Source organism: Equus asinus, chromosome 2, assembly GCF_041296235.1.
Source record: "Equus asinus isolate D_3611 breed Donkey chromosome 2, EquAss-T2T_v2, whole genome shotgun sequence".
In the NCBI taxonomy this organism is placed as follows: domain Eukaryota; kingdom Metazoa; phylum Chordata; class Mammalia; order Perissodactyla; family Equidae; genus Equus; species Equus asinus.
Window position 1 is genome coordinate 49025381 of NC_091791.1, and position 14763 is coordinate 49040143.

The 14763-nt window shown below is 39.0% G+C and overlaps 1 protein-coding gene and 1 pseudogene across 4 annotated transcripts in view; both read left to right on the forward strand.

Moving 5' to 3' along the window:
- The window catches only part of BICC1 (BicC family RNA binding protein 1), a 266296-nt gene that overhangs the window by 88641 nt on the left and 162892 nt on the right, over positions 1-14763 (forward strand). For all 4 annotated transcript variants that reach the window (XM_070488055.1, XM_044755191.2, XM_044755187.2 and 1 more), the window contains exon 2: positions 2840-2886. In XM_070488055.1, the coding sequence (XP_070344156.1) occupies positions 2840-2886 (47 nt within the window). The remainder of the gene's footprint in view (positions 1-2839; positions 2887-14763) is intronic.
- Positions 11606-14763, forward strand: part of LOC139039738 (5-hydroxytryptamine receptor 3C-like) — a 39972-nt pseudogene continuing 36814 nt past the window's right edge.

Below are 14763 nucleotides of genomic sequence, written 5' to 3' on the forward strand. Positions count from 1 at the left end.
GAGCATTTCAAGGTTGTGACATAATGAGTTTGTCATGAACAAAATAAATGTCCTAAAGGAAGTTTCTGTAATAAAATGTAGTTGGATCATGAAATTTAAACTGATGAATTCCAAGTTGCAGAGTTGTTCCCTGCAGGTGAAAGGGGTGATTATCTGCCTTGCTTGATAGGCCTTTGAAAATATCTTTGATTCTAAAATTTATTTTCAGAGAAGAGTTTTCTTGATGTCACTAGAAAGTTTTCAAATCTTTGTGCCCTGATACGCAGTTTTCATTGCCAAGCAATTGTGTTCTTGAGTAGGGCCCCTTTAAACTATTTTTAGCTTTGGTGGTAAAGACAGCCCAAGAGGTGGATGAGTTGAAGTGTGCCCAAGGCACTTGTCATTAGGTTTGTGTCATTAGGTTTGGATACTGACCTTTAGTCTTGCCTGAGTGGCCCCTCTAGCTGTGATCAACCACATTGCCAGTTTATTTTGAAAGAGTGAGTTTTTTGGTTGAAATTTGCTTTTTATGTTTATTTAAAGTTTTAATAGAGATATTTCAAAATTAGAGAGTTAAAATCATAATTTGTAGAGTTAACTGCAAAGAATCTGTGGAAATGTGTGATTTAAATGCTCTCATCAATGTCTGCGAATTCATGCTGTTTATGGTGTGGTATTTGTGCAAAAAGTAAAGTTAAAACGGTACTGGCATTATGAATAGTTTCTTTTTACTGCTGTAACAAATTACTACAAGTATAGTGGCTTACAACAACATAAGTTTATTATCTTACAGTTCTGGAAGTCAAAAGTGTGAAATGGGTCTCATTAGGCTTTATCAAGGTGTTGGCAGGGCTCTGCTCCCTCCAGAGGCTCTGGGGAGAACCCATTTTCTTGCCTTTTCCAGCTTCTAGAGGCTGCCTAGATTCTTTGGCTTGTGGCCCCTTCCTCCATCTTCAAAGCTAGCAGTGTAGCATCTCCACATCTTTCTCCCTCTGAACTTCTCCGTTTGTCATCACATGCCCTTCTCTCTCTCTGCTTCCATTGTCACATCACCTTCTCAGACTGAGCTTCCTGCTTCCTTCTTATAAGGACCCCTTGTGATTACATTGGGCCCACCTGGGAAATTCGGGATCGTCTTCCCGTCTCAAGAGCCTTAGTTTAATCACATCTACAAAATCATTTTTGCTGTGTAAGGTAACATATTCACAGGTTCCAGAGATTAGGACATGAACATCTTTGGGAAGCTGTTATGTAGCCTACCAAACATTAGAATACAATTTTTCTTTCTTTCTTTTTTTTTTTTTTGAGGAAGATTTAGCCCTGAGCTAACTACTGCCAATCCTCCTCTTTTTGCTGAGGAAGCCTGGCCCTGAGCTAACATCCGTGCCCATCTTCCTCTGCTTTATATGTGGGACGCCTACCACAGCATGGCCTGCCAAGTGGTGCCATGTCCGCACCCGGGATCTGAACCAGCGAACCCCAGGCCACCAAAGCAGAACATGCAAAACTTAACCGCTGTGCCACCGGGCCGACCTCCCAATTTTTATTTCTTTTTAGCTCTTGTTTTCATAGATTTCCTCAAACTATCCTTGGAAATCACAGAAACATGTATTCTGTGCTCTCTTTTTTGGAGGAAAACATGTTGAGAAAAAAATACATTTTTATAAGATTATAGAAAGTGCCTTATATATAACTGTGAGGTTAAAGTTGGTGAAAAAAGAATTTATGATACTTGTTATTTCTTTGAGGGCAGGGAGAATTTCATTGAGTTTTGAATCTTCCACCTAAAAGAATAATCTTCTGTGCTTCTTGAGTCTTTAATTGTTTTAACAAGTGCCCAGGACAGACAGACAGACAGAGACACACACACACACACGTGCGCGCGCAGTGCCCTATGGCAGTATTGCCTAGCAGGTTTTGTTTGGGGTACCACAGTCTTCCGTTCTTCAATTTCCAAGAGTTCTTGCTCCAGCTGCTTTCTTGTCCCGTGAGGGTGGCTTCTCTGGTTAACCGCTGTTCCACTCTGCACCTGAATCTGAGACCTGTTTTTCCTCTGAAAGATGCAATTTGAAGCTATTGCAAGAAAGAAGCTATTGGCTCTTTGTCCTCTTTCCTTTTAGTCAAATTTCCCACCCCTCTCTGTAGATTAAAAAAAAATATTTACAGTCGTAAGACTTTTGAAAATAAAGAACTGGGTTTGTTCTTTATTTATAGGCTACCATTTAGATATCAAAATGATTGTTCAAATAGTAACCTGTTAATTAATCTCACATGAAGTTTGGTTGTCTGTGACCTTCGCCATTACTATTTAAGTCTCATGTTGTTTTGTCTCTCTCTTTGTGTATGCAAATGAAGGAGGGAGTTAAAGTAGTATGTGATGCCAGCTGAAATCCAAGTAGATTATATAGTCATCGCAAAGCATAAAACTGAAACAGCTCAGAGTGGGCCTCGGCAGCTGAGCCACCAGTTGAAAATTCTGTCAGTCTTTTGCCTGGGACGGATGACGGATAGGAAGTGCTTGGAGCGCTTCAGCTGATTATCTTGGTAGTTGCATTTGTTCGTATAGTTTCTTAACCATGAAAGATGAGATTACTTTCATATATGTGTGAAAATAGAGATTTGTGAGTCAGGCAAAAAAAGGAGTGTGAAATTATCTAAAGATGTGTAATTGATTGGATGAGTGTTTTATTCTTTATCAAATTTTCATCACGGATGGGGCCTGTTAACAGGCACTGAGTTTTGGGAGAGCAAGAATGGCATCTTGTTTACCTTTGTAATCTCATACCTGATATTTGAGAATTTTTTGAATGCATAGGTTGAAAAAAGAAACTATTTTAAATGTATGCATTTTTATTTACAGCTGCTGCTGAAGGCAAAGGCAAAAGTGGGGAAGACTTTTTTCAAAAGGTAAGTTGCTTTTTACTCCTGCCTTGGTGATAATTAAGGAGAAATATACCTGTCTCAGTAGCTTCACTAGAAGCCCATGAAAGCTCCCCTTCCATATGAAGGGGAATAGGTTTTGATAAGATAGCTGGAGATGATCAGTTCAAGAAAGGGTGGGAGGCTGTTTGGCGCTTTATTCTGAGAAGGCTCCTTCTGGGTAAATCCAATGAAGTTTTTGGTTGGAGGCAAGGAGGCAATGAGAGTTGCCAGATTGATTTCTCAAACGGAAATTGTCAAAATGCTGTCCTGATTATCTTCTTTTACTGCTACTCCCTATTTCCTCCTTCCCCAAACGCATACCTGACCTGTGAGGCAGAGAGGAGTCCCTCACAGCTTTCCTCATTTCTGTAAGCGTGACCGTGGGTGGCATGATATAATTGATAAAAGGTGCACCTTTACACCTATTTGCTCACGACTGGTAACCGTGTCCTTTCTGACTTTGGCTGTCTTCTGAAAGTTCTGACCTACAGTGAAGCCAGTCTGGTCCGTCCTATATAGCAAAGGGAAATAGGAGTGGAGCTGATTGAAAAAGGAATATAGAAACTATGAAAAGCAGTTGGTTAATTCTAGTCAGCTCTATTTTAAAATAGGTGTTTTATATAAGGGAAGAGGCCTGTCCTTTCGAAGAAATTGATTTGAGTTCATGGTCTTCCTTCTTTTGTTTACTTGGATTTATTATATTTGTGTCTTTTTTGTTGATATCCAGAAAGCATGTGTGTAGGAACAAATAGACGGATGTCCTAGAGTGAAATAGAGCAGCAACTATACATGAAGCTAAATATCGCTCTAGTGGGTCATCAGGCCTTTGGAAAACACCTGTGTGTAACTGTACTGGGCTTTTACAAGCCTCTTCATTCTCTTGCTTTCTGTGTGATCTACTTTTTTGGGTCAACTTCATCATTCATCTGCATTCTCTTCCAAGGATATTAAAAGCAAATATTTTCAGAGCTGATAATTGTATTGTCATTTCTTCATTCTGAAAATATTTATTTACCACCTGCTGTGTGCTACACACTGGAGAGACCAAACTGAGAAAGGCATGGTCCCTGCCCTAAAAACATTTGTTTGGTGTCTGGTGATATAGTCACAGAAATAGCTGGAGAGTCTAGAGTTGTAGAGGGTTAAGCACTTGACCAGAACTTTAGGAGATTAGAAAGGACTTCTTGAGGTGTTTAGAAAAGCAGAAGGTAGCCAAGTGAAGAGGTAGGCCTACGTGGGTTGGGAGGGCATTCTAGGCAAAGAAACAGAATGTTGGAAGGCTAGAAAGAGGTGGAAGAATTCGTCTGTGGCATTCACACTTCAAACGTTTGGCTTACACACTACATCTGAGGGGTTCATAGTGCATGGTGAGATACAATATTCTATGTGATGAAGTACCTTCTTTGTACGGGAGGCCTTTCCTATAGGGATTTAAACTTAAAAAATTTCAAAATACTGTGCTGGCCAAATAGAATGTGCCAGACCACAGTTTTCCACCTCTGCTTTAGGCTCATGCTGTTGAAGTGTATGTCCTACACCTGAAGCCCCTTACTTGGCATTATCTGACATTGGTTGAAATCCAACCTGTACTCAATACCTGGGTATTTCAGAGTGCCTTGCCTTTAGCTGGGGCAGGCTTGCCATGAGGGGAAGAAAAGAGACAACAAACAGCAGAAGTCACAGATTTGCCTTGGGTTGGCTGTGATAGTACAAGTAGATGTGATCTGTGGAAGAATTTCTTCTTTTATTGCTCTTCTTTAACTTGTAGATAAATTTAAAAAGCAGAACCGTTCAGCTTTGTGTGACTCAGACTTTTTAAAAGCTGAATCAAAACATGGTGTATGTGGCCATAAAGGACCTTCATTCTTAGAAGATTTGCTAATATTTATCACTCTTTGTGGAGCCATGTATACATTCCAGCAGTTTAAATGGAAACACATGTTTGAATCCAGGAACATGTGTGCGTCCCACAAACCATGAGTTGGAATCATGGATTTCATTCTTGGTCACAGGTTAATGAGGTCTCTAAATAATTAAGTGGAAGTAGTTTTCATCTCCTCATTTTCTTTTTTAGCTCAATAGAGAGTGTCTTCCTGATAGATAAATGTCCATATAGGATTTGGATACTTAGCCTGGAAAAAACCTGTAACTTAATCAAAGGCAAACATTTTAAATTCCAGAAGAGTCATTTTCAGTGTTTTGACCAGACAGAAGTAGACATTATGGTTCATCTACAGTAAAATGAAGCAATGGAGAAGTACTGAATTGTCCTCCAGGAACTTTGTTCTAGTACACGTATTCTAATTTCACGTAATGACATTTCTGGAACCATTTAAGAACAAGAATTAGGCCACATTGCTGGTCATTAGCATCTTTGAAAAAATGCTTTTCTTCTCTCAGAATAATACAAATGTGAAGGCTCTGTATGCTTGTTAGAGTGTGTTTTGGTTTTGAGTCTAGGTATATAACACAAGCCAAAATTAAAATTTCTCTTGAGCTGAGTTTAAAAATTTGATTACACTTATTAATTTGAAAACATCTAAATTTGGAAGGATATCTCCCCAGCTCCATACTGGCTCTCCCTAAGGAGGGGATTGGAGGAGGGGTGTGAGAGTTTTATATGTTACTTTTTTTGTACCATCCAAGTATATGTAAAATCAGAACAATATTATTATACTAAATAAAAGTAATTTTTGTCATTAAAAAGTTTTGAATTTGGAAAAAAAGAAAATTAAATTTAAAAATACCTTTAAGAATAAGAAATGGTAGGTTTCCACAAAGTCGTTTAACAGCTACTGAGATCATCAGATGTTTGGTCTCAGATTTGAAGCTCTAATAGTCGTTGTTCAGTTTATTATACACTTAAACTTCTCCTGTGGAGTCACAGTTATTGTTTTTTCGGAGATCTGCCTGGTTTCTATCTACTCTTTTACTGCGTGTGTTTGAAATGTTTTATTTCCATTGACACTCTATTAGGATAAAAGACTAACCTGTTATAGCAGAGAAACCCAACAGTGTAGTGACTTAGAGGACAGAATCATTTATTTTACTTCCGTGTAACATTCCAAGGAGAGTATTCCTGCTTGGTGCGTGGCGTTGTCCCATGCTGTCAGTTAGAAACCCAGATTCCTTCTAAGACATAGCTCTGCTGTTCCTTCAGGCGTGAATCTCATCTGTAGGGTTGAACCTGGGTCACCACCAGGTCCAAATGTGAGCTGTGAGAAAGAGGAAGAGAGTATGGGGGAAGCATGCCACGGTCTTAAGGCCCAGGCCTGGATGTGGCGTTTGTTACTTCTTCTCACACTCCATTGGAGAGAACCCATTTATGTGGCCTTATGTAATTGCAGTTAGGGAAGGTGGGGAGAGAGGAGGAACATATAGAAGAAATACTGATTTTTGCAAGCACTGTCTACCAAAAGATTGTTACAAAAAATGTATGGGGTCAAAGTGTAGTGTCTCTGTGTACTATGCTTTGAAATCTTTTGTATTTCTTAGGATTGCTGTAAAAACATACCATAAACAGGATGGCTTACACAACAAAAATTGGTTGTCTCACAGTTCTGGAGGCTAGAAGTCCAAGATTAGGGTGACAGGATTGGTTCCTTCTAAAGACTGAGAGAGAATCTGTTCCATGCCTCTCTCCCAGCTTCTGGAGGTTTGCTTGCCAGCTTTGGCATTCCTTGGCTTGTAGAAGCATCATCTTGATCTCTTCCTTCATCTTCACATTGGCATTCTTCCTCTCTGTGTCAGAGTTTCTTCTTTTTATAAGCACACGAGTCATATTGGATTAGGGCTCACCCTAATGATCTCATTTTACTAATTAGATCTGCAATGACCCTATTTCCAAATAAGGTCACATTCTAAGGTACTAGAGGTTAAGATTTCAACATATGAATTTTGGGGGGACACAGTTCAACCTGTGATACCTTTTCAATGGCAGAAATGATTCTATAGAGAATTTACTATAATTAGAAAAATTTGCTGAAACTGTAAATGTTATTTATCCCCCCCCTTTTTTTTTGCTGAGGAAGATTGGCCCTGAGCTAACATCTGTTGCCAATCTTCTTTTTGCTGAGGAAGATTTTCCCTGAGCTAATATGTGTGCCAGTCTTCCTCTATTTTGTATGTGGGTCACTGCCATAGCATGGCCGCTGATGGAGTGGTGTAGGTCCGTGCCTGGGAACCAAACTCAGGCTGCTGAAGTGGAGCACACTGAGCTGAACCACTAGGCCACAGGGCTGGCCCCTGTTTATCACATTTTTATATTCAATTTGATCTATGGATTTTAACTGTCATTTATACTAAGTCTGTTTTTCTGTTAGTACAAGTCATTTCTAAATTATGTAGAACAAATATATAGTTGACATGCAAGAAAGAGAAAAAAAATCTAATTTGTCATTCCGTCTTTGAAAGAGAGCTATTTATAAACTCTTAGTCATTTTTCTGTGTATATTAAAAATGCATATAAAGTACTTTTGAATATTCTCTGATTGGCTAATGGGATTACGCATTAGACTGTTTGCATTGGAAACGTCCCAAACATTTCTCTCTGGTAAAACTTTGCAAGTTCTCTAATAATTGTACTTTTTATTCTTTTTTTCTAACTACACTTAAAGAAAGAGGGAATGAATACAACTTTATCAACATTCTCTCTAGTTCTTTGTCCACCCTTCATGGCAACTTTAATTGGAACACGTGGAAGTGATCTGCCAGCATTTTTCCAGTTCTTCGGGCAGTTGTTCATGGCTTACTCACTGTCTGTCCCGTTTCCTTTTAATGAGTTTTTTTTTTTCTTTCTCTTGTGAAATGACTACGGCCAGATCTTGGCGGGGAAAGTGTGTTACAGTGTATTAGGTGGGGATGGGTATAGTGATTGTGTTACGATTGTGACTCATCAAAGCAAAACACTTTAGGAATCTTGAATCCCAGAGGCTGGAGAAGACAAAATCCAGTCAGCATCGTAATTGATGAAAGCCACATTTTCCGTTACACTGGGTTATAGACATTGTTTCTCAACAAAGTACACATCACGTATTTTAAATATAGGATATTTTATACTCTTAAAACAGGTCAGTTTGGAAAACTGACCTATAAAACTATGACTTTTCACAAGGGCTAAGAGTAAGACTAACATAAATAAGATACTGTTTGGAGGTTTACTTGGTGTATTTATATTACCCTCAAACTCATCCTTTTTAGGCAAACAGATTACTTTTGTCATCTTGAGACTGGGAAGTAGCAAGTGTTTGTCTTCTTGAGGGAAACTGCTGGGAGCAGTTTTTGGCTCCCTCTCTACCTTAAAATGAGCACTAGGTGGTCTCAGATGGGGACTACCTGAGTTTTTTTATGGGGGGGAGGCACAAATCTCCAAGTAAAATTGTTTCTGCTTTCTCTGCTGGCCATTATTTTGTATATGTTGAATAGATAGATCATATTCCTCTGGTAAGAGAAATACGTTTTGATTTAATTACTTAAAGGTAAATTCAGTTAGCTGTAGACCATGATATACTTCCTGTAACATTGTGTCTTATATGCTTAAACATTTTAAGTCAAATTTGATTTAAATAAAATTAGGATATTTTAAAGTTTTAATCTTAGTATTTGTTTCAATAGGCAATATAGTCGTGTGGTTCACAATTCAAATGGTACGAAAGGGTATGCATACAGTGAAGCGTATTTGATGTCGCGGTTCTAAAGATGCGCTGAGAAGGCTGTGCAGAATTAGTGTTGGTTCCAAACTTAAGTAAAGGTTATCACCAGTGGATGTCATCATGTCATCACTAATGAACACCCACTGAGTTCCTGGCTGCTGAGTTCTTATTCCTGATTACAACATTATGGCCCTGAAAATAAGTTTCAGTGGGAGAATCTGTGATCATGATTCTCTCATACTAGTGGCTAAATAAGGATAACTGATCACATGTAAGACTTAGAAAAAAGGAACAACCCAGAAAACAGGTTGTCTCGTCATCTTCCAGAAAGTTGCTAAAGGTGAGAATCGATCCTATTTTTATATCTTACAATTCGCTGTGTCTTCTAACAAGAGTCCAGCAGGTAAAGGTTAGTGAAAAAAGATTAAGAAAAAGACTAAGTGATTGGCTTATCATCCATTCGTCTGAGTTCTGTCTTTGTGTTCATTTGAAGATGAGAAGTCTGGGTGTCAAAGCCGCATTCTCAAGCACGTCATACTCTCACCTGTAGAGTTCCGTCATAACATCATAGAGTCAGCTTTTATTTTGACAGTCATTTCACACAACTGCTTTATGAAAACCACATTTGTGGTTTTACTCCTTTTTCTGCAACCATGGAAGTAGAGGATGTCACTGAGATTCCTTTAAAGTGTATGTTTGGTGGTAGTGAAGATGCCCTAATTGCTACTACAATTTTTTTAAAGTGAATGATAATATCTGGTGAAAGTTTAGTCGTTACTGGTTAAAATGTTCTTCTCCACTTCTTGAAACCAAACTCAAAACATTGGATCATGTGGAAAATCAGATTGAATTCATGAGAATAGGTCTTTTTATAAAGGTCACAGATGTGGGGCCAGCCCGGTGGCACAGTGGTTAAGTTCGTGTGTTCAGCTTCTTGGCAGCCCAGGGTTCGCTGGTTTGGATCCTGGGTGCAGACATGGCACCGCTTGGTACGTCATGCTGTGGTAGACATCCCACGTATAAAGTAGAGGAAGATGGGCATGGATGTTAGCTCAGGGCCAGTCTTCCTCAGCAAAAAGAGGAGGACTGGCAGTAGTTAGCTCAGGGCGAATCTTCCTCAAAAAAGAAAAAAAAAAAATTCACAGATGTGACTGTTTTCAGTAGTGATGTGCAGTGCACCTAGGATAGAACGGATGATGGAAAGATCCAGCTAAGTGATTTATTTGTCTTAGTTTAAAAAGGCTTGTATATTATTTTGTAAAATGCTCTGAATGGATTAAATTCCTTAATTCCTATAGTGGTCAGCATTTCTCTTAATTGAAAAATATTGAAATACAATGTTCCTTATTTATAGTTGATATTAAGATTTCAGAACAGTTTCCACATTACACAGACAAACCAAAATTACACTAAGAAACTGATAAAATGCAAATGTAAACATTTCTGTGTGGGTCAGAAGCAATTTTTCAAGATAGTGGTATTAACTATTTTAAGGAAGGATTATGTTTGATTAGTTCTAATCACAGAAGTCTTGAATATTCTTTGGTAATCTTTGTATGTGTGTATATTTAATTATGTCCTTTGATTTTGTGTGATTCAAACTGTTTTATACCTGAAGTGGCATAAATCAAATTCAATCTTGTATATACAAAGAACGTTATCAGAGATGTGTCTGAAGATCAATGTATAAGGATATTCATTGTGGTAATATTTATAATAATTAAAATTAAATTAATTTTAACTAAGTGCTTAATGTAACGTTTGAAATATGGTATATCCAAACTTTGGATTACTATGTAGGCATTAAAAATCATGCTTTTTGGCAGTGATATAGCATCACGGCAGAGTAGGTTGTTCCCTTTGTCTCTACCCTCTAAGTTACAACCAGTCAGATGTTCATCGACCAACAAAGGACTCCCTGCACAGCATACCAGAATACCAGAGAGCCATGCATCTCTATATCTGAAGGTGAGTGGACTGGACCTCTTGCAGGCAGTGGAAATAGAGGAGCAGCCTCCTTGCCCTCCCTTGGCAGTGGCGATCCAGCATGAGGGTTCTCACACTGGCACGTGTGCCAGTCAACAGAGGCTGCAGGGGCAGACGGGGCACTTGCAGTTTGACCATAGCCCCTGCCACCCTAGCGGTGGCAGGTGGCACACAAGTCCTGAGGATTCAGGACACAGAGTAAATCCAGTGACCCAGCCCCGCTCTCTCGCTGTGGTGATAGCATCCAAAACACAGATTTCTCTAGCTTGGGCACAGTGCCCTGACCTGAGGTTTCAAAGTACAGTGGTGCATGCAAGTGACAAGAGGCTGCAGGACCAGCAACAACACTGATTTGTGGCTTAGCTCCTGCCCCTCCCCCAGCAGTGATAGGTGGCACCAGTGACCTGAGGCTTCAGGAACCACAGCAGAACTGTTACCCAGCCCCTCATGGTGGCACCCCCAACACTGATTCTACCAGCAGAAGGGCCCTGGCGGTGACAGTGACACCTATGAATCCAGTGTCTGTGGCAGTGGTACTGCCAACACTGCCAGATTACCTGGGAGGAGTAACACAGGGAGCGCACAGGGCAGCAGCACCCAAGCCTGTGGAGAGCCTGCAGAGAGCCTGTGGGAGGCCAGTGGGGAAACATGAGATGCTGGAAGCAGCAGAAGTGCTCGCAGCCTGTGACCCCGGTAGTGACACCTGAGACTGCAGTGGCATCATAAGCAGCAAGGCACCAGCAACCTCAGAGGCACAAGCAGCACAAGAAGGGCACAGATGACGCCTCTGGCACAGGCAGTGGAGAGTGGAAAGTGTAGGCTCTCAAGTACAACCAGAAGCAGCTCAGAATCAAAGTAACCAAAGCCTTACCCAAATAAGAAAGGTGGTTACTACCACAAATGTGCTGGCAGAGGGTCAGCTCATCAAGTACCATAAAGAACTACAGTAACACAGCAACATAGAAAGAAAATAACAATGTTCCAGAAACCAAACTTGAAGTCAAAGAAGATTATGATCTAACTGAGAATTCAGAATAACAGAGAACTGAGAATTCAGAATAGCTGTCATGAAGAAACTCGGCAAGTTACAGGAAAACTCAGAAAGACAGTTCAATGAACTCAGGAATAAAATTAATGAACAGGAGTACTTCACCAAAGAGCTTGAAACTCTTAAAAAGAGAAGTTCTGGAGATAAACACAATTAGTAAGATGAAAAATAAAGTAGAAAGCATTGAAAGTAGAGAAAACGATATGGAAGCGAGAATTAGTGAGCTTGAAGATAGAAATCTAGAAATGATTCAGGTGGAAGAGTAGAGAGAACTAAGATTTTTTTAAAAATGAAGAAATTCTGTAAGGAATATCCGACTCAATTAGCAAAATCAATGTAAGGCTGATATGTAGCCCAGAAGGAGAAGAGAGGGAGAAAGGAGCAGCTTATTCAAAGAAATAACAGCTGAGAACTTCCCAAACCTGGGGAAGAAGCTGGGCATACAAGTACATGAAGCTGGTAGAACTCCTAACTATCTCAATGCAAAAGACATCCAAGGCATGTTATATTAAAACTGTCAAAAGTCAGTGACAAAGAAAGAATATTAAGGGCAGCCAGAGAGAGGAAAATAATCTACAAAGGAAACCCTATCAGGCTTTCAGCTTATTTCTCAGCAGAAACTCCACAGGCTAGGAGAGAGTGGGATGATATATTAAAAATATTGATAGACAAAAACTATCAGCCAAGAATATTCTATACAGCAAAGTTATCCTTCAGATATGAAGGGGAAATAAGTTTTCCCAGACAAACGCTAAGGGAATTCATTGCCACTAGACCTGTCTTACAAGAAACATTGAAAGGAGCTCTTCTGCCTGAAACAAAAAGGCAAAGGTGTACAGAACTTTGAGCAAGGTGATAAAGAGGCAGAATCAGAAAATTGCAACTCTATATCAGAATAAGTTAGTAAACACTAATTATAACATAAAGGCTAAAGGGAAAGAAAGCATCAAAAATAACTGTAACTACTTCAATTTGGTCACAAACGCACAACACAGAAAAGAATAATTTTTGACAACAAAACATAGAATGAGAAAATGAAAAGGACAGAACCTGCATAGGCTAATGGAGATAAGATACTATCAGCAAAACAAGGACTATCTCATCTTTGAAGTCTTTTATACAACTCTCATGCTAACCACAAAACAAAAAATCAGAGCAGAGTCACAAATCATACATAAAGAGAACACAGAGAAAAACGTCACAGAAAACCACCAAACTGAAATGGCAGACAGAAATACAAGGAAAAAGAAACAGTGGAAATATAGAGCAATCAGCAAACAACCAATAAAATGACAGTATTAAGCCCTCATGTATCAGTAATCACTATAAATGTAAATAGATCGAATTCAGCAATCAAAAACACAGAATGGCTGGATGGATTGAAAAACAAGACCCAAGGGGCTGGCCCCATGACCAAGTGGTTGGGTTTGTGCACTCCACTGTGGTGGCCTGGGGTTCGCAGATTTGGATGCTGGGTGTGGACCTGCACACCACTCGTCGGGCCATGCTGTGGCAGTGTCCCACATACAGGACGTGGAATGACTTGCAGCTAGGATATACAGCTCTGTTCTGGGGCTTTGGGGAGGAAAAAAAAAGAGAGAAAGATTGGGAACAGATGTTAGTTCAGGGCGAATCTTCCTCACCAAAAAATCCCTAAACTATTAGAAATAGTAAATGAATACAGTAAATTTGCAGAGTACAAAATCAACATACAAAAATAAGTGGAATTTCTACACATTAACAATAAACTAGCAGAAAGAGAAATCAAGAATACAATCCCCTTTACAATTGCAACAAAAAGAATAAAATACCTGGAAATAAATTTAACCAAGGAGGTGAAAGATCTATACAGTGAAATCTATAAGATGTTATTGAAAGAAATTGAAAAAGACGTAAAGAGACAGAAAGATATTTTGTGCTTATGGATTGGAAGAATAAACATAGTTAAAATGTCTTTATTACCTAAAGCAATCTACAAATTTAGTGCAATCTCACTCAAAATCCTAATGACATTTTTCATGGAAATAGAACAAAGAATCCTAACACTTATGTGGAATAACAAAAGACCCCAAAGAGCCAAAGCAATCCTGAGAAAAAAGGACAAAGCTGGAGGTATCACACTCCTTGAATTCAAAATGTACTACAAAGCTAGAGAAATCAAAACAGCATCATACAAAACCTAATATCTATGGACAGCTAACTTTTGTCAGAGGAGCCAAGAACATACAATGGAAAAAGGAAAGTCTTTTCAAAAAATGGTGTTGGGGAAACTGGACAGCCACATGCAAAAGAATGAAAGTAGACTGTTATCTTACCGCATACACAAAAATTAACTCAAAATGGATTAAAGACTTGAATGTAAGACCTGAAACCATAAAACTTCGTGAAGAAAACATAGGCAGTACACTCTTGGACATTGTTCTTAGCAGTATTTTTTTTTTGAATATCATTTCTCCTTAGGCAAGAGAAACAAAAGAAAAAATAAACAGATGGGACCATATCAAACTAAAAAGCTTCTTCAGGGTAAAGGAAACCATCAACAAAATAAAAGACAATCCATCAATTGGGAGAAAATATTTGCAAATCATATATCCAATAAGGGGTTAATGTCCAAAATATATAAAAAACTCGTATAACAATAAGAAAAAAATGCTCAGAGGATATGAACAGACATTTTTCTAAAGAAGAATACAGATGGCCAATGGGCACATGAAAAGATGTTCAGCATCACTAATTATTAGAGAAATGCTAATTAGTCAAAACTACAATGATGTATCACCTCATGCCCATCAGAATGGCTGTTATTAAAAAGACAAATAACAAGTGTTGGAGAGGATATGGAGAAAAGGGAACCCTCATACACTGCTGGTGAGAATGCAAAGTGGTGCAGCCACTAAGGAAAACAATATAGAGATTTCTGAAAAATTAAAAACAGAAATTCCATGTGATCCAGCTATTCCACCTCTGGATATTTATCCAAAGAACGTGACAGTACTAATTCGAAAAGATACGTGCTACAATAGCCAAGTCTTGGAAGCAACCCAAGTGCCCATCAGCAGATGAATGGATAAACAAGATGTGGCATCTATATACATAATGGAATACTACTCACCCATAAAATAGAGGAAACCATGCCATTTTTGACAACACAGGTGGAGCTTGAGGCTATGGTGCTAA